The sequence below is a fragment of the Oncorhynchus masou genome, chromosome 31 (genome assembly GCF_036934945.1).
Source record: "Oncorhynchus masou masou isolate Uvic2021 chromosome 31, UVic_Omas_1.1, whole genome shotgun sequence".
NCBI classification, from domain to species: Eukaryota; Metazoa; Chordata; class Actinopteri; order Salmoniformes; family Salmonidae; genus Oncorhynchus; species Oncorhynchus masou.
In genome coordinates this window covers 72,057,052-72,083,412 of record NC_088242.1, presented here as the reverse complement: position 1 = coordinate 72,083,412, position 26,361 = coordinate 72,057,052, and the positions used below count along the sequence as shown (strand labels likewise).

Genomic DNA, 26,361 nt, shown 5'->3' with positions numbered 1-26,361 from the left:
TCAAGGACTGCAAAGCTGCTGGGTTTTTCACACTCGTCAATTTCCTGTGTGTATCAAGAATGATCCACCAAGGACATCCAGCCAACTTTACACAATTGTGGAAAGCATTGGAGTCAACATGGGCCAGCATCCCTGTATAATGCTTTCGACACCTCGGAGGGGGTTGCAGCTCAATATAAGGAAGGTGTTCTTAAAGTTTTGTACACTCAGTGTATATACATGTATATTAAGTAGAAATCGTGCACTCATATGGAATTTTAAATCCCATTATATTAAACAAAGTAACCTTAAATATAGACCATATGGAAAATGCAATAAATCAGGTTTTTCATATGAATAAAGACTTTTGACATTTCCCTCTGTATGAATTCTGTGACTTCTAGGAAGATAATCCCAAACATTTCTCCACGTTTTCACCATCATTGTATTTTGTTGGTTTGACAAAGTCCTTTCTGAAGATGATTTATTTCATGTGTTTAGTGATACATTTTAAGGTGCTAAAATTCTAGACCCTCATTTTAGGGTCAACCCTGTTACAGTATGTGAACTGAACTCTTGTACAACTATTCCTTTTTAAATACAGTATCAAAATGAACATTGAAGATCTGATAGTCAAATCATAGTGTAAAAGCAGGTAAGCTGGTTCTACTCTTTAAAAAAACATTTTCTGGTGTTTTGTGGTGGAAAACTGAGCGGTTCGAGCATAACAAGGCCGTTAACAGTTGACATCAATAAGGGATCATAGCTTTCACCTGGTCAGTCTGTCATGGAAAGAGCAGGTGTCCTAATGTTTTGTATACTCAAAGGGATGCAAAAGGGACTCGTTTTTGTGGAACGACCCAGGAGTTGTGTTGTGTTTCCAGAACAGTGAGTACTGTTCATATGATCGTGATACTGGTGATGGAAGGTGGAAGTTTACCATACCTTGGTCTGGTAGCTCTCCATCTCCTCCTGCAGGAAGGCCTGCCAGGTCATCTGCTGCAGCTCCTCTCTCAGGTACTGACACGTCTCCATGTGGGACTTGGAGATGTTCTGGGCCAGGTGCTCTGCAACACAACCACATAGCACAGCACAGCACAGCACATCAGAACAGTGTCAGACCTGAATGCTGCTCACAGGGAATGGGAAGACCTCACAGATGAACTACACCATATAAAAATACAATTTATTTACTGAGCTTTCAACTAGGAGGAGGAGAGTGTGGGCTTTTTGTGACTGGGAAGAGGCTTGTTGACATTTCCTTTTACTGCCTCCAGGAAGCTCCCAGCTGAAGCTTCAGTCAAACCCAATCTAGCTGTGACCCAAACAGAGGGGGAGGTGGGGCAGTCAGCCGCACAATATTACTCACTGAAACAAAGGTCACATTTGCTCAGAGAGAAATATTGAGTATAAAAATGTAAATCATTTTGAAAACACATCTGTTAAAAGGAGTTCCAAGGCACAGGGGAGCCTAAAAAAATGATTTCCCCAGATGAGTGCCCTGCTGGATCCTGATTGGCCCTAATTAATGGAAACTAATTACAAAAAAGAGGCTATTTTAATGAGTGTTGGAGATGAGTCTCCAACCTCCCGCTATTTTAAGAAACCTTTGTGTCGTTTGCCCCACGGTTGAGTTGTTCTCCCCTCTCTTCTTGTCTCCCCCTGCTCCTCACCTAGCTCAGCCATGGACACAGTGGGGGATGTCTCTCCGTTGGTAAAGGAGCAGTAGGGGAAGAAGCCTGAGCCGGGGGCGAAGTCGCAGATGGGCTCAGGCTTGATGCCATTGATGTCCAGGCCGGACTGGTCAGGGGAGGGCTGGATGTCCAGGTAGAAGCTGCTGACTGCTGAGTCGGGCTTGCTGCCGTCGGGGGTGTGGCTGTCCATATAGCCACTGAGGTCATCGTGGAGCTCTGTGAGGCCATTGGCCGAGAGGCCGTAGGTGGGTGTGAGTGGCTCGGCCTCGCCGGGCTGCTGCTGGTGGTCACGCTGCGCCTGCTGCAGCCGGTGTTTCTGCACCTCCGCATACAGGCTGTCCCGCTGCTTCTTTGACATGCGCCCAAACTTCACCGCTGTAGGGAGAGAGGGAGGGAGAGAGCAGACACTCCTTTACTACTGAAACTGACATAACACTGGCCTGTGTCTCAAGTTTAGCCTGTCTATAACAGGTAATGAGATGTATGTTTTTCAGTGAGTATTAGCGAAACCTTAAACACTAACATCTTTATTGCATAAAAACTCCAACAAGGGAGCAAACTACAGTAAACCCGAATTAGTCACAGCAACTCATACCCATTTCAGACAGAAGATTTATGTGGTATATAATCTGTAAAAATACAAGGCAATGTATATACAAACCCCTTTCAAACAGCCCCTTATTTACAACGTTCTTGCAGATATACCCTTTTCATACATATCAGTGGTAAACTGGCAAATTGGGAGGGGTGGGGGTGTTCAAATCAAATCAAATGTTATTGGTCACATACACATGGTTAGCAGATGTTATTGCAGTGTAGCGAAATGCTTGTGCTTCTAGTTCCGACAGTGTAGCAATATCTAACAAGTAACATCTAACAATTCCACAACAACTACCTAATACACACAAATCTAAGTAAAGGAATACGAATATATAAATATAAATCTATGATAAATATAAATATATGGATGAGCAAAGTCAGAGCAGCATAGGCTAAGATGCAATAGACAGTATATACATATGAGATGATGCAAGATATGGAAACATTATTAAAGTGACATTATTAAATTTACTAGTGTTCCATTTATTAAAGTGGCAAATGATTTCAAGTCTGTACTGTATGTACTATAGGCAGCAGCCTCTCTGTGCTACTGATGTTAAACCATTGGGGGTGTTTTGCATTTCAAATTAGAGAGGTGTTAAACAATGGACGTGTTAATTTATTTACTGGAAAAAAAAGCTGAGAACTATTCACACAGACCTGATACCTGTATTTTGGTTACACGATTGAGAAAATGGAGGAACCATGATTAGGTCTTTAGGTGGCTTTAATTGACCATTTTACCCCTACCCCTTACAGGTATACTAAAAAGCTGACAGAAAAAGCAGGCATGGTAAAATATTGAGATCTTGGTTTGTGTATGACTGGGATATCAGATACAAGACAGGCTTTGTGTTTCACGGAGTCCTGCAGACTAAACAGAGCTGGTCATGAGATTGAGCCGCCCCTCTCAGACAGTGTTCTGGGGACTGCACATTTAGATTTTTGCCCATTGCATACACAGCTTATTCAAATAATCAAAGCTAGAATATGAGCTGGTTATTTGAATCAGCTGTGTAGTGGAGGGGTGGGGTGGGAGGGGTAGGGGTGGGGGTGGGGGTGTTCAAAGTTGGGGAAACCCTGGTCTAGACCATAATTCTCAACTCTGACCCCCTCCTCCCCCATTGACACTCACCTGTGTGCTCCCATACCCCCGCCTCACCTGCACCAGTCCAGCACTAATGACACCTCCAAACAACCCTCTATTCATCAGACCTACTTTCTGTCACACCTGCCAACTTACCCCCACGGCCACGCCAATTACTAGTGGAACGTACACAGGCAGCGACATCACTGACGTTTGTCTAGACCACCATTTCCTACTCCAACCACATTAAGAGTGGTGTCCGTTATGATATAACAATCTGTTACATCTATCGGTAATTCAGTCAGAGCATATTCCAGTTGTTCTACTTGTCTATAATGTTCTATTCACTTTCAAGGGTTGTCCTGCCTTAGAAGCATGTCTGTCCCCTCCTGTCGACTACACGCTGTACGTACCGTCCCGTGACATGCCCACTGCCAGACACTTCTGCAGCCGGCAGTGCTGGCAGCGGTTGCGGCTGGTGCGGTCGATCAGGCAGTTCTTCTGACGGGGGCATGAGTAGGCCGCATTGCTCTGTTGACTCCTCCTGAAGAAGCCCTAAGACCGGAGAGAGGGAGGGGGAGACCGCACTGATTATAATGTTAACCACAGTGGCCCTGCTGTATCCAATGACTGATTGGCTTTTATTCCTGTAAACATAAAAGGATCTTGTGTTTCACTGGGTACTTATTGAGAGTGATGAAGCCGACAATATTCATCACTATGGAGGGTACTGTCGCTAAAATAAATGTACAAGAATACTGCCATGCCAGTGCTTTGCAGGCTATTGTGTTCTAGTGTCAGTTGTATAACGCTCTATGTTGTTTTATTGAAGGAGTGGTGTGTTTTAACAATGTGTACTGCAGGGGGTGGTGTGTTTGGCTGTGATCGTAATGGTAGGCAGTATCTTTCTATAGTCTGGGTTATTAGTGTTGATTAACAAGGCTCCAACATGTGCGGCGCTAAAGGATGGCACACAGGATGGCACACGCACCCCGATTGGATTCCTCATCCTTTGACTTAATGAATTGATTCCGGCACATCATTAACATGCCCCACTCCACTGCTCCATACACATATGTCTTAATTAGCTGCTCATTGGCTGTTTAATTACAAGAAAACAGCTGACAGCTGCCAAGTTGCTTCATAATGGCAGCCATTACGGGAGCCTGGCTAGAACTGCTAGTGACAAGCAGCACTCTTTAATAATGCTGTGATTTATGGTCCAAACTCTTGTACTCGCACATATCATTAAATGCCTCTCTGCCTGGAGTAATTAGCAATCATTAAAGATACATTTCAGCAGCTTATTCTTCAGCGTTTTGTTTCTCCCGGCAGCTAGCTCCTGTCTGAGGGAGAGAGAGAGAGAGGCGCTCTGAGGAGCAGCTGAATGAGCCCCTGTCTCTCTGTAACACAGGAGGAAAACAGCAAAGGTGCTGCTGCCTGTCAGAGGAATACTAATGACTCGCCTGGTGACAAGCACAGGATCAAGAATACACTAGAAGCAAGATACATTCCCCTCAACGTGAATGCCTGGTGTATTTGAAACAGTACAAAAGCTAGCTTCAATAAAAGCGGCATACAGCCAACAATCCGTTATAATTCAAAGAACTTCTTCTTTTGATGATTTTATTTCAAGAAAAACAAGCTGCAGCAGAAGGAGAAACACTGAAGCAGCATGTCCCTGGGAAGGGAGGTAGTACAAGGCAGAGGAGTCACTTTGTCCTGCTAATAGTGAGGCTCTGTGATGTCCTCTGTGTGGCTTGACCATTTTAATGACGATGCTCTCTGTGTGTTTACATTTTATAGTCTCTCGCAAGATTGTTTAAAAAGTTAGAAAACATGTTCAAAGGTATTTCTTTGTAAGTTTCTCCACTTTTTCTGCTCCCTGTCTCTCTCCTTTCCCCCTAACACCCACATGTTCGTTCTCTGGGAGCTTACCTTACAGCCTTCGCATGTTATCACACCGTAATGGATGCCTGATGATTTGTCTCCACAGATCTTGCAGGGAATTATTTCGATTTGAGCTGGAGAGAAGAAAAAAAATCAACATTTTGCTGTCACAAGTTACAGAACAACACCTTCACCTTGGATGCATGCTGATACATGAAAGAGCACTGTGCTTGAAATATATCTCATCCATTTGCTTTAAATCCTCACTTCTACACAACACACCGAGTCGTGCATTGAAGGAGGCCATTTTAAGTCTTCACTGAGCCACGTGCCAACCACTGTAAACAAAGTGTCAATTGATATTGCAGGCACAAATTACATAAGGAAAAGTCACAGTGACCCACAAACCCCATTCCACTACACAGTGGTAATCCTAGCCCTACTGAATGACAGACTATTATTCTCCAGTGGAAAACAAGACTTCAAAACCCACCAAACCCAAGCAGTAAGCCCAGATTAAATCCAGTATGGCCACAAAAATGATAACATTCCTATTGGGCTGGTGAGTAGCTATATGAGGGCCAGAGAGGTGGTTGGAAGGGGATGGAGGCTGTTGGTTGAAACAGTAGTAAAGTGCAGTAGAGTTCAGTGGGGGTGACAGTGTTCCACTGCTGACAGGCCTGTGTGTGATTTAGCGGGCACAGAGGACACAGGCATGTGGGGGCAGGTCTCATCGATCCCGGTCTCCTGCACAGGAGTAGAGCAGCACGCCACAGGGCAGCAGGACACAGAGAGGCAGCTGAGACACAGAACACCCAGCCTGTGCTACCGCTCTCATGCTTTATGACTGTGGCCTCTGACGCCACGTCTCTCTCTGCCTCGACACTAGATCTGTATCTATAATGCCAGCATCTTAGGCTGCCACCGCTACAGCACTCCGTAGCACCAGACAAACTAAGCTATCTGATCTACAAGGAGGAAAGATTACAGTTGGATTCCTGCTCTATAGTGGCTCCCTACAACTGCACAGATAGCCAATCAAAGCACAGAGCACTATCAAAACGCCTTCTCTTACTTGTGCTGAAAATGTATAATTTTACTCTTCATGAGCCATTCCATCCAGTGCACGCTATGACAAAGTAGTTTCTCCACTAGCTTTAAACACTCTTCTAGAGCGGTCGGTCTATCAGGCCAGGGTAGACTGGAGTTCTGTATTACCTTCACATCCAATCCCTTCAAATGAATTTGATCACATCAAATGGGCCTTCACTGAGGCTCCATCCAGAGGACTCATCAGCTGCCTGGGAGCGTCTGTTGTGTCATGTGGATAATGTCAGTGTCCCTGAGGCATGCCCAGGGGATGGCCGCTGATACACTAACCGTGTACCACTTTACACACACAGTCCCTCCATTCAGGAATCTCTGTTAGCCTGCACTCTTATCACTGGTAGAGTCAACTAGACCTCTCCCCTAGAAGCAGAATTAGCCTACATTTCAGTAAAATTAACAAAGAGAGCAGTGGCACACGCGCTAGTCAGTTCTCATATGGAAAACACCGAGATGGCTGTGTATCCTGCGGTACAATGGAGGCTAATGCACATAGTCTGCCTAGATTAGAGGGAAAACGTACCAGGAGCCAGGTTGACAGGCTCGCTGAGAGGGTTACTTTATAATTAATCATTATGAATTTCTGCATTGTGTCGAGTCGGTTGTTGTTTTGGTTATCTCTGTATGAACACTGGCATTAAGGGCAGTGCACTCCATTGTTTGTTTTTGTGTTCTACCTGCATGAGCATTTGAGGTGCAGTGTGTTGCGAATTTTCAGCCTCATTACTTACATAATAAGTGAAGCGTGCAGTTATTAAAGGCCCAATGCAGCCATTTTTATATCAATACCAAATCATTTCTGGGTAGCAAGCAAAAAAACTATTTCTCAAGCAAGAATTTTGCTAGGACTGTCTGTGAGAGTTTTAAGGGGGAGGGGGAAACTTAAAACTAACGGTTATTGGCAGATTGGTTTGGAACTATCTTTGTTATTGGTCTATTCATTAATTTACCACTTGGTGATGTCACCAGACAAGATGCCAATGAAAACAGGCTTTTTAGAAGGTCCTGTGTAGATAGTTGCTGGTTGAAAATACAATCAGGAAATAACACTGATCACATTGTATCACACTTTTACAGACTTAGTTTCATTAGCTGTTGTACAATATGATACAAAACACAGTAAAACAGAATCTTGACTACAATGGGCCTTTAAAAATTACTGGGGTGGTGGTGGAGAAACAGGGCTGTGTTGACGGGCCCTGGCCATTGGGTGGCAGTGCAGGGCTGTCACTATGACTGTGTCTATAGCCGCCTCCTCTCCACTGAGGCCAGTTCTCAGCTCCCAGCTCTCAGCCCCCTCTCTTGCCCACAGGCTCCAGGCTCTGAGCTCCTCCAGGCTTAAGCTGCTGCTCGTCCCCCCCCCCCTAGCTGCGAGAAGAAGCAGGACTGGCTGGATGCTCGCTCAGGCCTGACAGAGACTGTGCCACATCAGGTGAAGGCAGAGGGAGTGGAAACGGCGGTGCACTGGGCTAGGCTGGGCACACACACAGATGAGGATAGCTCACAAAGCCCTATCTGCAGCAGCGAGGACCTGAGTGCACAAAGCCTCACCAGCTAACACCCTCTACTCCACTACTACACAAACCTCTGAATGCTCGGTGCACTCAACAGTAAAAAAGGGTTTATTTCCATTCTGACTAGGTAGAGGCTTTGTGGTTTGCTATGTAAAAAAAGAACCCAATCTAAATCTATGGTCATTTTAACAGTGAAATAAGGTGTTTTCTGGTAGAGATACATGAAGAATAAGTACAGAATAATGACATCAAATAAGCCATTAAGTCACCTAGGCCATCAGTTCAAGTCAATATTTGGGTATAACTGAGCAAGCTGCCCTGATGAATGGCTGATCTTGGGGCTCCCAGTCAGACTACACTTCAAATAGTGTGAGTGGTTTAAAATGAATTCCCGCAGGGGGCGATGGTCAGACAGAAAGGCACTGTGACTAAGTACTTCAGATCTGGGAGTCAATATCTATTGACACGAGCTGTGGTGTTAACTGCCTCTCCGTGTGAGGCAGGCAGCTGCTGGCTCTGTGTCTGGGCTTGACCAGCGCTGCTCACTGCTGCTGAACCCATTCGCCGTGCCTGCCTGCCTGTCTCCCTGCCTGCCTGCCTGTCGGCCTCCCTGCCTGCCTGTCTCCCTGCCTGTCTCCCTGCCTGCCTGTCTGCCTGCCTGCCTGTCTGCCTGCCTGTCGGCCTCCCTGCCTGCCTGTCTCCCTCCCTGCCTGTCTCCCTGCCTGGCTGTCTCCCTGCCTGCCTGTCTCCCTGCCTGCCTGTCAGCCTCCCTGTCTGCCTCCCTGCCTGTCTCCCTGCCTGCCTGTCTCCCTGACTGCCTGTCTCCCTCCCTGCCTGTCTCCCTCCCTGCCTGTCTCCCTGCCTGCCTGTCTCCCTGCCTGCCTGTCTCCCTCCCTGCCTGTCAGCCTTTCTGCCTGCCGGCCTGTCTGCCTGCCTGTCGGCCTCCCTGCCTGTCTGCCTGCCTGTCGGCCTGCTTGCCTGTCTGCCTGCCTGTCTGTCTTCCTGGCTGCCTATCTCCACTGTCTGTCTGCCATGTTCCCTCACTGCCTCTGCCTCTGCCTCTGCCTGCCAGGCAGCCCTGCCGCCTGCTTAGGACATCAAAGCCAGGCACAGTGAGACGGGCAGTCATGCTAAAGCCCATCTCAGCAGCCTCCCATTACTCACAACACTGTGAGATGGCCTCCACACACAGGCCACATCAAAGAGAAGGGGGACCTGCTGAGGTACACAGATAATATACTGTGAATCCTACCGCAGCATTCACGCCGTCACAAAATATCCATCCACAGAAAGAATGAAAAAGGTAATGACTAAGATCCTCGGTGGAGGATAAAACTCTGGCGTGGCTGGCTTTGGATTTCACAATGGATAGAGTATGGTGAGAGGACTGTGTAGTAGCCTAGCCTCATGTTGTATTGAAGTCCAGCTCCTCATAGGGCACAGCTTGTTAGAGGGGCTCTGTCTGTGTTTGTCGCTGTGCAGTTCAAGGACACTGTTTCATATCACATAAAGGCCCTTTGGAGACTGAGGATGACGTGTCACTCAGAGCACATGTACAATTGAAGCCCCCTCTGTGTCCCCCTCTGCCCTTCATTGTGTACCAAATAGCCCTGAGATCAAAGCCCACATGAAGAGAACACTGCACTTATTAAAGCCCAGAAAATAAACAGAAAATCGTTTACAAAAAGAAAACAAAGGTTTTGTCTTACCCATGCTAACTGCTCCCCGAGACTCTGTCATAGTGTACTGCGTTCTGTAACTAGTGCTTTAGCGCTGACATAAGCACCACAAAGACAGTTGTTGTCAGAGTGAGCATTTTCCCCTGCGCCTCTCAAATATGCTATAGCTTCGTTTGTACCTGGAGAGCATAATTTATGAGCGAGGAAAAGTGTGGTGTTGACTAAATATATTGAAGATATATCAATTATTAAAGGTTGATCCTTTAATGGTGAATATTGGATGTGAATTCTTAATGCTACATTACAACTCATTGGAGACAAGGTTTTTCTTTTCAGAATGGGATTGTTCATATCCCCCAGATCTAATTCTAGCAAGGCATTTTTTTTTTTCAGACCAAAAAACGATATTCTGTAAAAATGGAATAGCACAGGAATTTGCAGCAGTGCAAATATTGACATACAAATCACTACAGCGGCTCTATCTCCTAGTTATTCCCACTGCAAGCTCAGATTTTCCTCAACCACTAGACTACTGTACTGACATAACCTTCAGAAGATTAGGGTGATCCCTTACATTACAGTCACAAACTGAGGCTGACAGCTATTAGATCACTGGACTACTGCACCTACTACAAGGGTGTTACACGTAGAGTAATAAAATACATACCATATCTCTGAGTGATGGAAGACCTCATAGAGTAAGGAGTACTGTCTTCATCTGCTGTTTCATTGGACACAACATCTGTGGTGTGTATTCTAACATCACTAAATGGATAATTCATTTGAAGTGTATATGTGTGGTACATGTAACAGCCTCTTGCCAAGAGGCAGACTATGTAAGACTGCAGCTATAGTGATGGGAATGTTGGGGGTGTGAGTGTGTGTTGACAGCTGTCAGTGACCAAGTGACGCAAGCCAGTGGGCTCATATTGGAGATTATGTAAGTGATTGGACAGCGATTCTGGGCCTTTGTACAGAGCAGCATTATGGGCAGATTAACAATGGCTCTCCATTCCAACAAACAGGGACAAAACAGTTTAATCAAATTCTCTACTAAACATTTCACAACACAACAACAACAAGGCAAATGTTGAAAACGAACACATGACTACACACAGGGCCACAATACAGGAACCTGTTAGTATAATCTCTTACTAGATACAGTTCACACAGGAAAAATACCATTCGTACGGTCAGTGGACTAGCTGGCAAGTGCTCAGCAAGCAACATTTTTATACAATAGTTTCCCCCCCATTTTGACTGCTAGATTAATTTCCCCCTTTGCCAGTGGAGATCAGCTGTAGTTTGATTAACATAGTCTATGCTAAATTGAAACCCATGACTGTCAGACAGACAGCATAACAAGAGCTAGAATCAGATCCTGCCTCTTTTCATCTGCCAAGGCACTGCTGTCATGTTGGTGTCTAACGGAACAGAATGAGCGCTTTTTTTATTCCCAATTGCACAGCAGAAGAAAGGTTGTTTGAATGTCAGTGGCAAAGGACAGCAGTGGTACAGAGCACAGACAGAATAGTATAAATGTGTTATTTGTTTGGGGAGTTGGCTTATTACTATGAGGCTGTCCTCATGACATTTCTACTCCAGTGCAGCTCAGAGATACCACACTCAGATATTCACCTGCAAAGGAAAATCCTGTATCATCGTTTTAAACCGCCTCCGTCCATTCAACAGACAAGCCAGCTGAAATCATCAACAATGTTTATACCATGAGGACTAGAACAGAGCAAAAAATAATTGATACATTTTTTGACGTCTCTATGCTAATTCCTCTTTATCAACTGCCAGCCTAAGCTATGATCCCCCATCACTCGAGACCAGCAGCCATATTTGAAGCAATATTCTAGTTTCAGTGGTTCTCTATTATTCCTGCATTGCACTGCAAACAGAAATTAATTTTCTAAAACTCAGGTCTGGATGATAGCCCTGGGCTGCTTTTGGGATGAACTCATGCATGTGTCTCTGTGTTTGTTTGTGTGTGAGGCCATTCATATTTCAACACTGCCAAACATGAGATGCCTGTACAACACAGCAGCATTTCTCTGCCTCTGTTTTACTTGACTGCCTTATTGAAATGCATTCTGACACCCTCAATGCAGGGAGCAGGAGAAAGTTAGAGTCATTTGGTCTCATTTATGTGTTGTTATGGCAAAAATGTACGAGCTTCCTGACTGGGAGTCTGTGTGCTGCCCTCTTGGGGAAACAACAAAAGGGTTTATAGAGAAGACAAGCCTACGAAGTGGAGCATGTGTGGGTCCCCCCTCCTCTGTTCAGTGACAGGTGAAGGAAGCTGTGCCCCGGTACGCCCACTCTCTGTCTGTCACTGTGTATCTGGGTCCCAGTCCCAGAGGAGGACATGGACAGGAGGGAGAGAGAGGCACACTGCATGCTCGGCTCTGATGCCACAACACAGTCAATCTGGAGACTGCTGCACTCACTTATGCATTCATTCTGATTCTGCCTGCTCTGCTCCTTATCCCAGTAAGTCACCGTAAGGTGAGCAGCAAACATTCAACATTTAAATGGAATGAAATGGAATTCAATAATTGTTTACATGCTTTTATAACACACTACATGTACTTAAAATGATCTGATCTAACACCGATTGTAAAGTTGTTGTTTATTCTTGGCATATACACACTGAAGCATGGCACCGGACTTGAGCAGAACTCAAAATCACTGAGGCTGAAATCACAGAGGACCAGCTGATTGACTGCTTCCGTCGGTTCGGAAGCTGTTTAAATTCAGAGCTATGGAAGGGGGACGTCTCCTCTCCTATTTCTGAACCTTCGCTGGCCACTTTAGCTGAGAAGGCTGTGGTTAAAGACTTGATTGAGACTTGTCATTGGCAAAGTGCCTTAGACCCTTTTTAGACTAGAGGGCATCTCGAGACATTCTCGAAAGGTATTAGAAAAAAAATCCAGAGAATCCACCTTTTACTGTGATGTAAAACTGTGAAACGCACACGTCTCGCCCGCTACCTCAGGAGGTCGCGGTCGAGCCTTCTTCGAGAGCCACCCCCCTCTGAGCATTGCAGTGTCAATAGAAATAGAATTGTCTCATTGAGCCAAATGCTCTACAGTAAAATACTTAATAGCAGAACAATATTTTTTAAATAGCTGAAATATATAGGTGTTTTCCTTATTATTAGAAACTTGTTTTATTGAGGTTTTACCTGAAATTGTAGGAACAGCCTGTTACATTCTGAAATTGTCACAGTACCTTTAAGAAAAGTAATCTCAACTGTATGTTTTTTGCTTGGCTGTGCAGAGCCACCATCCTGAGGCAAAAAGCTTTGCAAGCAAGCAGCAGGAGTTAGCTGTGTATTGTCAGCTAATTTAATGTGTATGGATGAGAAAATAAACCCTTTAATTGCTTGCACATGCTTGTGAATTGTTGCATTATTCAAGAGTTGAATATGTCTTAGAAGAAAAGTTGCTGGTATTGTTGAATAGTTTGTAGCTAGCTATTCTTACTGGCTAGTAGAAGTGGCTACTATGAGTGAAGGTTAGGGCCATTCCCCCCAGAAAAGTCCAGGAACTTGCAGGTGCCTTGGTGGAAGAGTGGGTTAACATCTCACAGCAAGAACTGGAAAATCTGGTGCAGTCCATGAGGAGATGCACTGTGGTACTTAATGCAACTGGTGGCCACACCAGATACTGACCGTTACTTTTGATTTTGACCCCCCTTTGTTCAGGGACACATTATTCCATTTCTGTTAGTCACATGCCTGTGGAATTTGTTCAGTTTATGTCTCAGTTGTTGAATCTTATGTCCATAAACATATTTACACATGTTAACTTTGCTGAAAATAAAAGCAGTTGACAGTGAGAGGACGATAATTTTTTTGCTGAGTTTACATATACAATGTCTTCAGAAAGTATTCACACCCTTTGACATTTTCCAAATTTTGTTGTTACAAAGGGCGATAAAAATATATTTAATGGTCATTTTTTTGTCAACAATCTACACAAAATACTTTAATGTCAAAGTGTAAAAAAAAGTATGAAAAATACTACATGACCAAGAGTATGTGGACACCTGCTTGTCGAACATCTCATTCCATTATTCCTCCTACTTCCATTTACTGTGGAAAAAGTCAAGGGGTCTAAATTCTTTCTGAAGGCACTGTAAAGAATGAAACCTTCTATACATCCAGTGCAATTACACAGAGAAAGCTTTACATATCAATAAAGAGGCTTGTTTCATAGATCAGGGGAATTCACCACTGCCACGCTGTACCACTTCCCTTTTCCTAATTGCTGCATTAGTATGCATTATTGTAAGAAGCTTGACTGCTGCTGGGCTTAATTTAATGTGATCCTTACTATAAGACTATTCTTCACAGAGAGATGTAAAGTTATGTATGACAACATGCAGCAGACTGACATCGAGACAACGTCCTGTGGGTGTCACGTGTGTGGTAATAATGTGGCTCATTCGTATGTTACATCTACGAGAAACATGTGTGTGGTACTGAACCTGTGTGTGTGCGTGTGTGTGTGTGTGTGTGTGTGTGTGCGTGCGTGCGTGTGTGTGTGTGTGTGTGTGGAGGGGTAATGCGCCTAAGTCCCATGCACTGGGACCTGCCCTTGGCAGACTGTGTGTGAGAGGCAACTGATGCCCAGGGGTCAGTGGGTCAGGGGGCACAGAGTCAGAAAACACATGGAAAACAGGCAGGAAAAATAGTTCAGCTGCCAGTAATTGTCCCTCTGTGCTCTCCTTAGGAAAACATGTTTCCACACACTGAGTTACTTCCACAGACTAGCCCCAGACACCAATCATCAGCTTGATTTGCGCCGTCCAACAGGGAAGCTCCACATGAGCCAGAAGCCAATTGCGGCGAGCTTTAAACCACTCCAGCCGACGCTTGGCATGGAGGATGGTGATCTTATGCTTGTGTACCGCTGCTCGGCCATGGAAACCCATTTCATGAAGCTTCCTATGAACAGTTCTTGTGCTGAACAGTTCTTGTGCTGACGTTGCCTCCAGAGGAAGTTTGGATCTTGGTAGTGAGTGTTGCAACCGAGGACAGATGATTTTTACTCGCTCAAACTAGGCATCCTTTGCCAGGATGACAGCTTTGCACGCTCTTGGCATTCTATTAACCAGCTTCACCTGGAATGCTTTTCCAACAGTCTTGAAGGAGTTCCCACATATGCTGAGCACTTGTTGGATGCTTGGCCTCTGTGGTCCAAATCATCCCAAACCATCTCAATTGGGTTGAGGTTGGGTGATTGCGGAGGCCAGGTCATGTGATGCAGCACTCCATTACTCTCCTTCTTGGTCAAATAAACCTTACACAGCCTGGAGGTGTGTTGGGTCATTGTCCTGTTGAAATACAAATGGTAGTGCAAACCAGATGGGATGGCGTATTGCCGCAGAATGCTGTGGAAGCCATGTTGGTTAAGTGTGCCTTGAATTCTAAATAAATCACAGACAATGTCACCAGCAAAGCACCCCCACACCATCACACCTCCTCCTCCATGCTTCACAGTGGGAACCACACATGCAGAGTTCATCCGTTCACCTTGTTCATCAAAAATTGGGAATATCTCACCACGGGTTAATGAGAAGGATGTGCATGAAAGGATGCACATAACTCTACAATGTTGGTTTGTATTGGAGAGAGTCTCAGTCTTTTCCACACACAGTCTGTGACGGTGTTTAGCTTTCATGCTAGTGAGGACTGAGAATCCACTCTCACATAGGTATGTGGTTGCAAAGGGCATCAGTGTCTATCAGCGCAAGGCAAGAAACTCTGAGCGCAGCCCTATCCAGAAATCTGGCAGTGGCTTCTGATTAAATTATATTTTCACAGAACCTCTTGTTGAAATTTCGATGAGGCTCTCTTGTTCAGATATCGGTAAGTGAAGTGGAGGCAGGACATGAAAGGCGTAACGAATCCAGTTGTTTGTGTCGTCCTTTTCGGGAAAGTACCTGCATAATTGCGCACCCAGCTCACTCAGGTGCTTTGCTATATCACATTTGACATTTTCCATAAGATTTCATTTGCACACAAAAAAATCATACAATGATGGAAAGACCTGTCCTTGTTAATGCAGACAGAAAAGAGCTCCAACTTCTTAATCATGGCCTAAATGTTGTCCCACACATTGAATATAGTTGCGGAGAGTCTCTGTAATCCTAGATTCCGATCATTCAGGCGAGAAAAAACATCACCCAGAAAGGCCAGTCGTGTGAGAAACACGTCATCATACAAGCGGTCAGACAAGTGAAAATTATGGTCAGTAAAGAAAACTTTAAGCTCTTCTCTTAATAAAACAACATGTCAATACTTTGTCCCTTGATAACCAGCGCACTTCTGTATGTTGTAAAAGCATTACATGGTCGCTGCCCATATCATTGCATAAAGCAGAAAATACACAAGAGTTCAGGGGCCTTGCTTTAACAACGTTAACCATATGCACTGTGGCGTCCAAAACATCTTTCAAAGCTGTCAGGCATTCCCTTGGCAGCAAGAGCCTCTTGGTGGATGTTGCAGTGTACCCAAGTGGCGCTGGGAGCAACTGCTTGCACACGCGTTACCACTTCCCTATGTCTCCCTGTCATGGCTTTTGCGCCATCAGTACAGATACCAACACATCTTGACCACCAAAGTCCATTTGATGTCACAAAGCTATCCAGTACTTTAAAAATATCCTCTCATGTTGTCCTGGTTTCCAGTGGTTTGCAGAAGAGGATGTCTTCCTTAATTAACCCCCCATCAATGAAGGCATTATCTGTTTTTTTGGGCCTTTTCCCCCAGAATTGTTCCAGCCATATCCACGGCAGCAGGAAGAATTAAGTCCTCCACAATAGTATGGGGCTTGCTTGTTCTGGCCACTCGGTAGCTCACCATTCAAGACACTTCTAGCCCCTTCTTATTAATGGTATCTGTTGCTTTTATACATGTCTTACTACTCGAAAGTCATCTTCATTCTCACTCAAAAAACTCCTGTGGCTTATTTTTCAAATTGTCATGTTTCATTTCTAAATGTCTGCACAAGAGTGAAGGTTTCCCGCGAGAGAGTAACGGTTAATGTGATTGGATGTTAATTATTTTACTAGGCTACCTTTATTTGGCATTGTGTTGTTATTTCACTGAACACAGATGTTTGTTTTGTAAAAAAATAAATAAAAGAGAATCACATTTTTATTTGGAGTACCCCCAGAGTCAAGGTATATGCAACAGTTTGGGCCGCCTGGCTCGTTGCGAACTAATTTGCCAGAAGTTTACTTAATTATGACATAACATTGAAGGTTGTGCAATGTAACAGGAATATTTAGACTTATGGATGCCACCCGTTAGATAAAATACGGAACGGCTCTGTTTTTCACTGAAATAAACGTTTTATTTTCAAAATGATAGTTGACCATATAAATGACCTAAGGATCGTATTTCTGTGTGTTATTATGTTATAATTAAGTCTATGATTTGATATTTGATAGAGCAGTCTGACTGAGCGGTGGTCGGCAGCAGCAGGCTCGTAAGCATTCATCCATGCATTGGCCAGCAGCTCTTCGCAATGCTCCAAGCATTGCGCTGTTTATGACTTCAAGCCTATCAACTCCCGAGATTAGGAGATGTGAAATGGCTAGCCAGTTAGCGGGGTTTGCTAATAGCGTTTCAAACGTCACATGCTCTGAGACTTGAGGTAGTTGTTCCCCTTGCTCCACAAGGGCCGAGGCTTTTGTGGAGCGATGGATAACGATGCTTTGAGGGCTATTGTCGATGTGATCCTGGTTCGAGCCCAGGTAGAGGGCGAGGAGAGGGACGGAAGCTATACTGTTACACTGGCATTACTGAAGTGCCTATAAGAACATCCAATAGTCAAAGGTATTTGAAATACAAATGGTATAGAGAGAAATAATAATAGTCCTATAATTCCTACAATAACCTCAGCCTAAAACTTCTTACCTGGGAATATTGAAGACAAATGTTAAAAGGAACCACCAGCTTTCATATGTTCTCATGTTCTGAGCAAGGAACTTAAACGTTAGCTTTTTTACATGGCACATATTGCACTTTTACATTCTTCTCCAACACTTTGTTTTTGCATTAATTAAACCAAATTAAAGATGTTTCATTATTTATTTGAGGCTAAATTGATTTGATTGATGTATTATATTAAGTTAAAATAAACTAAAAGTGTTCATTCAGTATTGTTGTAACTGTCATTACTACAAATAAATGAATAAATAACATTTAAAATCGGCCGATTAATCGGTATCGGCTTTTTTTTGGGTCCTCCAATAATCGGTATCGGCATTGGAAACTCATAGTCGGTCAACCTCTAGTTGAGATGTGTCTATTACTTGAACTCTGTGAAGCATTTATTTAGGATGCAATTTCTGAGGCTGGTAACTCTAATTAACATCCTCTGCAGCAGAGGTAACTCTTGGTCTTCATTTCCTGTGGCGTTCCTCATGAGAGCCAGTTTTATTATAGCGCTTGATGGTTTTTGCAACTGCACTAGAAGAAACTTTCAAAGTTCTTGAAGTTTTCCAGATTGACTGACCTACAATGTAGAAAATAGTAAAAATAAAATAAAAACTCTGGAATGAGTAGGTGTGTCCAAACTTTGACTGGTACTGTATTTTTTTTTTACTGCAGCCTCCAACCAAAGGAGGCTTCAGCAGTCCACTCTCAATGAGTGTAGACAGACTGCTGCTGCCTGCTGTTGCTCTGCTAATCATCAGATGGGTGGAGGAGAGGAGGTAGGGGGAACGTGGGGAACTGGGGAGCCCTGCCTTGTTTGGGTAACTGATTAATATAAAATTAAGAATTTCTTCATAAATGTGACTGGTCAATTGTGTGAGTCAGGGGCTGGGCCCAAGCCCATACGGGGCCCAAGAGGCAACAAAACAATATTTGTATACTTAACAAAAATATAAATGCAACATGTAATGTGCTGGTCCAATGTTTCATGAATGAGCTGAAAAAAAAAGATCACAGCAAAGTTCCATACACCCAAGGGAAAGGTGGGTACCTAGTCAGTTGTACAACTGAATGTGTCGTCCGCATTTAACCCTCTGAATCCGAGCGGTGCGGGGGGCTGCCTTAATCAACATCCACAGCGCCCGGGGAACAGTGTGTTAACTGCCTTGCTCAGGGGCAGAACGCCAGATTTTTACCTTGTCAGCTCGGGGATTCAATCTAGCAACCTTTCGGTTACTGGCCCAACGCTCTAACCACTAGGATACCTGCCACTCAAATAGGGAAAGGGAAAGCTTTTTTCTCTCAAATGTTGTGGACAAATGTGTTTACGTCCCTGTTACTGAGCATTTTATCCTTTGTCAAGATAATATCTTCACCTGACAGGTGTGGCATATCAAGAAGCTGATTAAACAGCATGATCATTACACAGGTGCACCCTATGCTGGAGACAATAGAAGGTCACTTTTAACAGATATGTGAGAGCCGGAATTCTTACTGGTTGGTAGGTGATCAAGTACTAATGTCATGCAATAAAATGCAAATTAATTACTTAAAAATCATACAATGTGATTTTCTGGATTTTTCTTTTAGATTCCGTCCCTCACAGTTGAAATGTACCTATGATAAAAATTACAGACCTCTACATGCTTTGTAAGTAGGAAAACCTGCAAAATCGGCAGTGTATCAAATACTTGTTCTCCCTACTGTATTTCTTTTTTTTTTAAATTCGCAACAACTCCCATTTTTTTTGTTGTTGCAAAAAGCAGCACTGTTTTTCAAAGTAGCTCGTCTTGAGATAGGCTATTGCCAAGACGAGCCCATCAGCCATCACTCATCTTCATCGTTAGGTGAGTTAGTGTGCCACTGGAAATGTTATTTAGTAACCTACTGATATACTGTGTGTATATATATATATATTTCCTCCTATTATTATATAATCTGTGTGTCACTACATTGGCCTGGGCTGTTGTGTATTTGAATTCAAGACCAGATTGATCTCATTTCTGTCATTTGTGTGGGGTGTGAAAAAAGATCCAGCTATTGTCTTCTATCATGGAAATGACGTAGAATTGCATGAAATGCGTTTTAAAAATGTGTTTTTCTTCACGTTCCCCATGTGTGGATATCGCAAAAACGACTCTGCTCAACAGTAGGATATACCACAGCGCAAATGTTATGATGGCTTAATTATAAAGGGGCTTTTTCATCAACAGTAAATTGACCATGCATGGAATTGCATCTTGGTGCATGGATTTGTGTACAGAAATGTATGGTGTACCGGGAAGTGGGGGCTATAACAAAAAACTAAGCCCCGGGGCCTTTGATTTCTTAGTCCAATCCTGCCTGACCCTCAGCTAAATCCATAGATACAGCACTATGATGTACCCCCTGACATCATGGTGGCCTTGTGTCTTAAGAGATGAATCAAAGAACAGTCACAGAGTATGTCAAAGTCCTGAATATCTGTTTACACAACATGTTCTGTGGATTGTGCTATGCTGTACCCCAAGGCCAACTATCAGGCTGCTCGAGAGATGATGGAATCAATGCTTTGAGAGAGACTTTGATAAGAGAATGTTGTCACCGATTTCTCAGTGGATGTAATTCTAGTTATGCCCAAGCCTTTAATACACAACAGTTAATACTAGTAGTAAGATGACAAGTGACATTCCAGTAACTCTGCCACTCTGTTTGAAGGTCTTGTGTTCTCATCAGCACGGAAAGAGAAGGCAAGGACAGGCAAGACAAATGACATCAACGGTCAGGCGATATTTCCAGGGACGTGTGATTGAGACAAATGGGGCTTGTTACATTAGCAGGGATACTGAATCCTGTCCCCCACAGATCCAGGGGAGATAGAGCTGAAACTAGAGGCACCCAACCTTTCCAGGGATCAGCGGTGTCATGGAACCTCAGAAAGAGAGCTTTCTCAAACACTGGATCCAGTCACTGTCTCACTGCTTTTTCACTCAGCACTTTTGTCTTCCACCATGCGAGCCCCATTCAGATACCTTGACTTGGTCCTCTCCTGTAAGCGCAGAGAGCGAAATGGAGTGTGTGTGAGAGCAAGAAACATTTACAGATCCATTAACGAAACCCTTCACTATTAGTGTCTTAAGAAACTGAACATTTCCATCACGCATCATTTACCTATAATTATACTAAATGTGCAAAACGATTTGACTCCAAACACTTGATTGCCATAATGTTAAACACTTACTTCTGATTAAATTTGCAAGGCACTTTTAAAAATAAATGTATTTATTCAATTTTGCTACTGGCAATACCTGTCTGGCTGATTAAAGCCAAATGAATTACTATCAATATGAATGACTTGACAGAGTCCTTATCATTGTGGAAACCACTTTTATATTGCTGTAAAACTAGCATGTATTCACAGGTAGATACTGCATTATACTGGAAGCATTATCATGAAATAATGTCACTTGTTTTTTAAATACACCTGCATCCCTGGGTATACAAAAGTACGTAAATGAATGCCTATTCACTGCAGAGGAACTGCACCACAACAGTAGTTCTATGCTCTTTAACAGTTGAGCCGGGCTATAAAAGGCACATTCCAAGATAGCAGGGGAGTATGGGAAGATGTCTGCTGTGACAGTGAGTTCACAGACTACTTACAGCATGTGAGGCACAGTCACCCTGCTCCATTCCCTTGCACAGTCCCACTGTGTTCATAGTCCTACATACACTGGCCTGGTTTTGTTTATCATGGCAGGATTAAGCAGCCATGCACAAAGCATGCTTCTCTCCTTACACGCTTTGTTTGCAGAAGGGGGCCAGAGTGAGGCGTTCGCTGCCTAGCTGCCTGCTACCTTTGGGTGAACCTGCTTCAGTGGCTGTAGATGAATGTGCCATGGAGCTTAATCCAAGGCAAATAAAGAAGTGGCAAGATTAATGTTTGCATAAACACATCCCAAAACCCCTTGAATAATAATCAGTACTTCAGCCCATTCTGTTCAGATGCAAAGGCTCTTAGAGTCAGGTGACAGTAAATCCCTCCCTCCCCACCACCTCACCAGAACCAGGAAGCAGCCATGCTTTGTTACTTCATCAACACCAGGAAGCAGTCAATACTTTCCACTGGAGAGGCAGGATACACCATGCAGGCTACACCGGGAGAGAACTACTGAGCCAGAGCTGGAGACAGACAGGGACTTGCACATTACTACAGTGGCTCTCCTCTCCTCCCCCTCCTACCACAGCGTGTCAAGTCCACAGCGCTCAATCTCTGGCCCTCAGAGCAAGGCCCACAGCAGACGCCTGTCACAGCCACTAATGAACACAGGATGGTTTGTCAAAAAGCTTCCTTTTTAACACTATCCATAGAAGTCTGTCAACCTGTTATTCATTACAAGTTCTCAGAAGAGAAGGAACTTCAAGACCGTGCAAAAACAGTTCAATTGATGTCAAGAAATACAAAACCAATCTTATCGCTGGTTTGTACAGCAATAAATCACAGGTCCAAACCAAACAAGGCCATTAAAATGCCATTAGGGGCATGCTCCCGTCCCAATGTCCACGTGATCCTGTCATCTCTATGGAGCTTCACAGCTGGTTTCTCCCAGACAACCCAGTCTCTGATAAGGCCTGGTACAGTATAGAATGGAGAGGGGAGTATGGAGTCAGGTCTGATACAGACAAAGAGCGGGATGGAGAGAGAAGGGAGGAGGAGAAGCGGGGTCCAGGCCAGGGTGGGGGAGCGTGGGACGTGGAGCTAGGGTAGATGGGGTGTGAGGGCTCCCTCTCCAGAAGGCTGCTCCAAAGGATGAGCACAGAAAAAGCCCCCCCTGCCTAATGAGGGGTGAAGTGGAGCCCCCTGTGGGCCCCCCAGGCACATTCATTAGGAGATGAAAAACAATTTCCTGCAGAGGAGAAAGCACTTGCCTTAGCCCAGACATGTTTAATTTAGGCCCATGTGAAGAGAAGCCAGATTGGCCAGGTCCAATCTACCAGGCCAGGGAAGCCGAAACAGACAGGGCCTGCTGAGCCTGAGGAGGAGAGAGTACTGTACTATATTGTGGCTCCATTGTGCAATTCTCCTATTGACAGAGGTTGTAATGACTATAAGCACATGCCAAGCCTACAATAGTCAGATAAATAAATTGAACAGGAGGTTGAGTACGTAAAACAATAGAAAATACAATAATCCACAGTAACTCTGTATGAGGTAACAGAGAAACTAAGAGGATGTTTTTAAGTTCAGTTTAATTCATTGCATTTTGTTGCATACTGCTGTTATCATCTATCATGCTCAAGGCAAAAAATAATAGATTAATGTAGCTAGTGGTGGTTAGTGGAATGGAACTACCCACTGGGTACACACTGGTTGAATCAACATTATTTTCACCTCATTTCAATGAAATTAGGTGGGACCAACGTGGAATAGATATTAAATTGACTGCCCAGTGGGTAGGCAATATATTAATGCAACTTCATATTCTGCTGGTAGAATGTGGTAACAAGCATTTGTGACACTACAGAGACTCACAAATTAAATCAAGGTATAACGTTCTAAGACATAATATTGAAAATATACACTGAGTATTAAAAACATTAAGAACAAAACATTTCCATGACATAGATTTACCAGGTGAATCCAGGGGAAAGCTATGATCCCTTAAACCCTCTTCAATCAGTGTAGACGAAGGGGAGGAGACAGGTTAAAGAAGGATTTTTAAGCCTTGAGACAATTGAGACATGGATTGTGTATGTGTGCCATTCAGAGGTTGAATGGGCAAGACAAAAGATTTAAGTGTCTTTGAACAGGGCATGGTAGTAGGTGCCAGTCACACCGGTTTGTGTCCAGAACTGCAACGCAGTTTCCCATGTGTATCAAGAATGATCCACCACCCAAAGGACATCCAGCCAACTTGACACAACTGTGAGAAGCAGTGGAGTCAACATAGGCCAGCATCCTTGTGGAGGGCTTTCGACACGCTTTCGACACGATGCCCTGACAAATTGAGGCTGTTCTGAGTGCAAAAGGGGAGGAGGCAACTCAATACTAGATAGATGTTCCTAATGTCTGGTATACTCAGTGTATATCTGTGAACGCAATAGAGAAGGCACAGCTCCAATCCATTCACACTGCAACACATAAATAGAAGAGGGGGATAACAGGGTATCTCTCCATGAGAAATCAAATACATTGCTTCTAATCGGAACTGCATATCCATGTTCCTTATCAATCCTCTTATTTATTATGGCGGGCTGTTGCCTTGTTAGATATGTAGAAGCAAGCTCCCGTAATTAGCAACTGCTCACCTTTGGGATGCTAATCCCCTGTGAATTGTGGATTTGTACATCAAAGCAACACTCTTCCATATAGCTGGTTCTTGAAATTACAGTCGATTTCAAACCTGCAATTATTTGTATAGCATGGATGAAAACAGCCTCCTCTTTTATGTACCACAGATTTCCGTGAGTTTGCAGTAAATAATACTTAATCTAGATTTGGGACACAACATCGGGAGTCTGTATATTGGTTGGACTCCCTGAGTTGTGCATAGTTCTGGTGGGTGGCGATGGAAAATAACCCTATTACAATATAGCCGGCTTCACGAAAAAATGTTCTGTCAACAAAGATATATGTATAATCTCTAGAAACGATACTTAAGTAAAGTGAAATGTGTCCCTCGCTATCAAATAAACATATGAATCCAACTTTTGTCCCGAACCGCAACATGTTCCTGATGTGTAGATAGAGGTAGATTTCATGGTAGGAAGTGCATGGTCTAATGGTAGCCCGCTGTCTAACTCAGCAGGAATATGGTGCGGTTCATACAAAAGTTAGATTCAGACGTACACAGACTCCCGATGTTGTGTCCCAAAGCTAACATAATCCACTCCAGTGGAATCCAAATATAGAGTAAACACTAGATTCCAAAATTCAAGTGCCTGCTGTGCATGTAAAGTGGAAAAAGCTTCCTCTTTCGCATCATAAAGATTCAATTTCTTTGGTGACTTCGATGCATCACATAAGAAGCAGGCAATTGCTATGGGGGATCAGATCAAACATGCTTAATTAAACAATGAAGCATGACTACATTGCCAGTTGTCAGCCTGTCCTTTTCCCAGGCATTAATTGAAAGTTAATTAAACAATCAATGTATGTATAATTTAAGGGCTTGTCCAGGGCTTGTCCAGGGGTGCATACTCTGATGTTTAGATTAGAGGTCGACCGATTATGATTATGATTTTTTAAACTCTGATACCGATGCCGATTATTGGAGGACCATAAAAGCCGATACCGATTAAATCGGCCGATTGTTTTTATTTATTTATTTGTAATAATGACAATTACAACAATACTGAATGAACACTTATTTTAACTTAATATAATACATCAATAAAATCAATTTAGCCTCAAGTAAATAATGAAACATGTTCAATTTGGTTTAAATAATGCAAAAACAAAGTGTTGGAGAAGAAAGTAAAAGTGCAATATGTTCCATGTAAAATATGTGCCATGTAAGTTCCTTGCTCAGAACATGAGAACATATGAAAGCTGGTGGTTCCTTTTAACATGAGTTTTCAATATTCCCAGGTAAGAAGTTTTAGGTTGTAGTTATTATAGGAATTATAGGACAATTTCCCTCGATACCATTTGTATTTCATTAACCTTTGACTATTGGATGTTCTTATAGGCACTTTAGTATTGCCAGTGTAACAGTATAGCTTCCGTCCCTCTCCTCGCTCCTCCCTGGGCTCGAACCAGAAACACATCGACAATTAGCGTGCCCTAACTAGCTAGCCATTTCACTTCGGTTACACGAGCCTCATCTCGGGAGTTGATAATAAAAATACAGATTTCCGATTGTTCTGAAAACTTGAAATCGGCCCAAATTAATCGGCCATTCCGATTAATCGGTCGACCTCTAGTTTAGATGCTGCAGAAATGTGTGCCCTTTCCCATTCAAGGCCAGGCTAAATCCATTGTGCAGAGAAGGTGGAGATTATACGAAGAGGGAAAACATCAGATGTTCACAGAGCTTCCCCCACACGAATGCACACGTACTCTCACACAGGAAGCGGGAGAAGGCATCTTTGAGAATTCACAGGGAAGGTGCTTCCAGCATAAATGTTTCCTAATGAGGAACATGAGTAACACATATGTCAGATGTGCACCAGGGGAGAGAGGTGGGGTTTCATTCTGTCAATCCAATACATTTCTCCGTCTATCACATCAATGTCATGTTATTGTGGTTAAGTATCATATATAAAAAAAAGTGGATGGATTGGATAAGTGCCACACTCAGTCAATTTTGTTTGTATACAGTTAAACCAGGACTACATGCTTATCTTTTACATGTTCAATTGTATGACATCCTCTGTAGATTAAGGTACTGTATTTACATGGATATTCAAAACGTGGGACCTGCATCACAAACGTGGAACAAGAATCTTAAAACTGGAAATAAAAGGGATTATCTTGTGAAACAGGGTGACATAAAGATCACCCTGCTATACTCCTATTGGTTAGTGGTTAAATAGCGATGAATTAACAATGTTGTTGTTAAGTATTTAGAGGCAATTCTACACCTCCACTAAAACATAAGCTACTCGTGGAAATCTCTTTACTTACCTTGCTGTAACAGGGATCAAATAAAAAATGTAGTCAAATCAAATTTTATTTGTCACATGAGCCGAATCCAACAGGTCTACATCTTACAGTGAAATGCTTACTTACAAGCCCTTAACCAACAATGCAGTTCTAAGAAGTTAGAGTTTGGAGTATATATATATATATATATATATATTACGTTTATTTGAATAGACAAGTCAGTTAAGAATGATTTACAATGGCGGACTACCAAAAGGAAAAAGG

General features: G+C 43.4%; 1 protein-coding gene across 1 annotated transcript in view; it reads right to left on the bottom strand.

Annotated features, from left to right (window-relative positions):
- LOC135524389 (nuclear receptor ROR-alpha A-like) overlaps window positions 1–26,361 on the bottom strand; it is a 60,733-nt gene that overhangs the window by 7,322 nt on the left and 27,050 nt on the right. The window contains exons 2-5 of the mRNA XM_064951884.1: window positions 5,299–5,384; window positions 3,774–3,915; window positions 1,653–2,048; window positions 925–1,046 (exon numbers count right to left, since the gene is read on the bottom strand). Coding sequence (XP_064807956.1) covers window positions 925–1,046; window positions 1,653–2,048; window positions 3,774–3,915; window positions 5,299–5,384 — 746 coding nt within the window. The remainder of the gene's footprint in view (window positions 1–924; window positions 1,047–1,652; window positions 2,049–3,773; window positions 3,916–5,298; window positions 5,385–26,361) is intronic.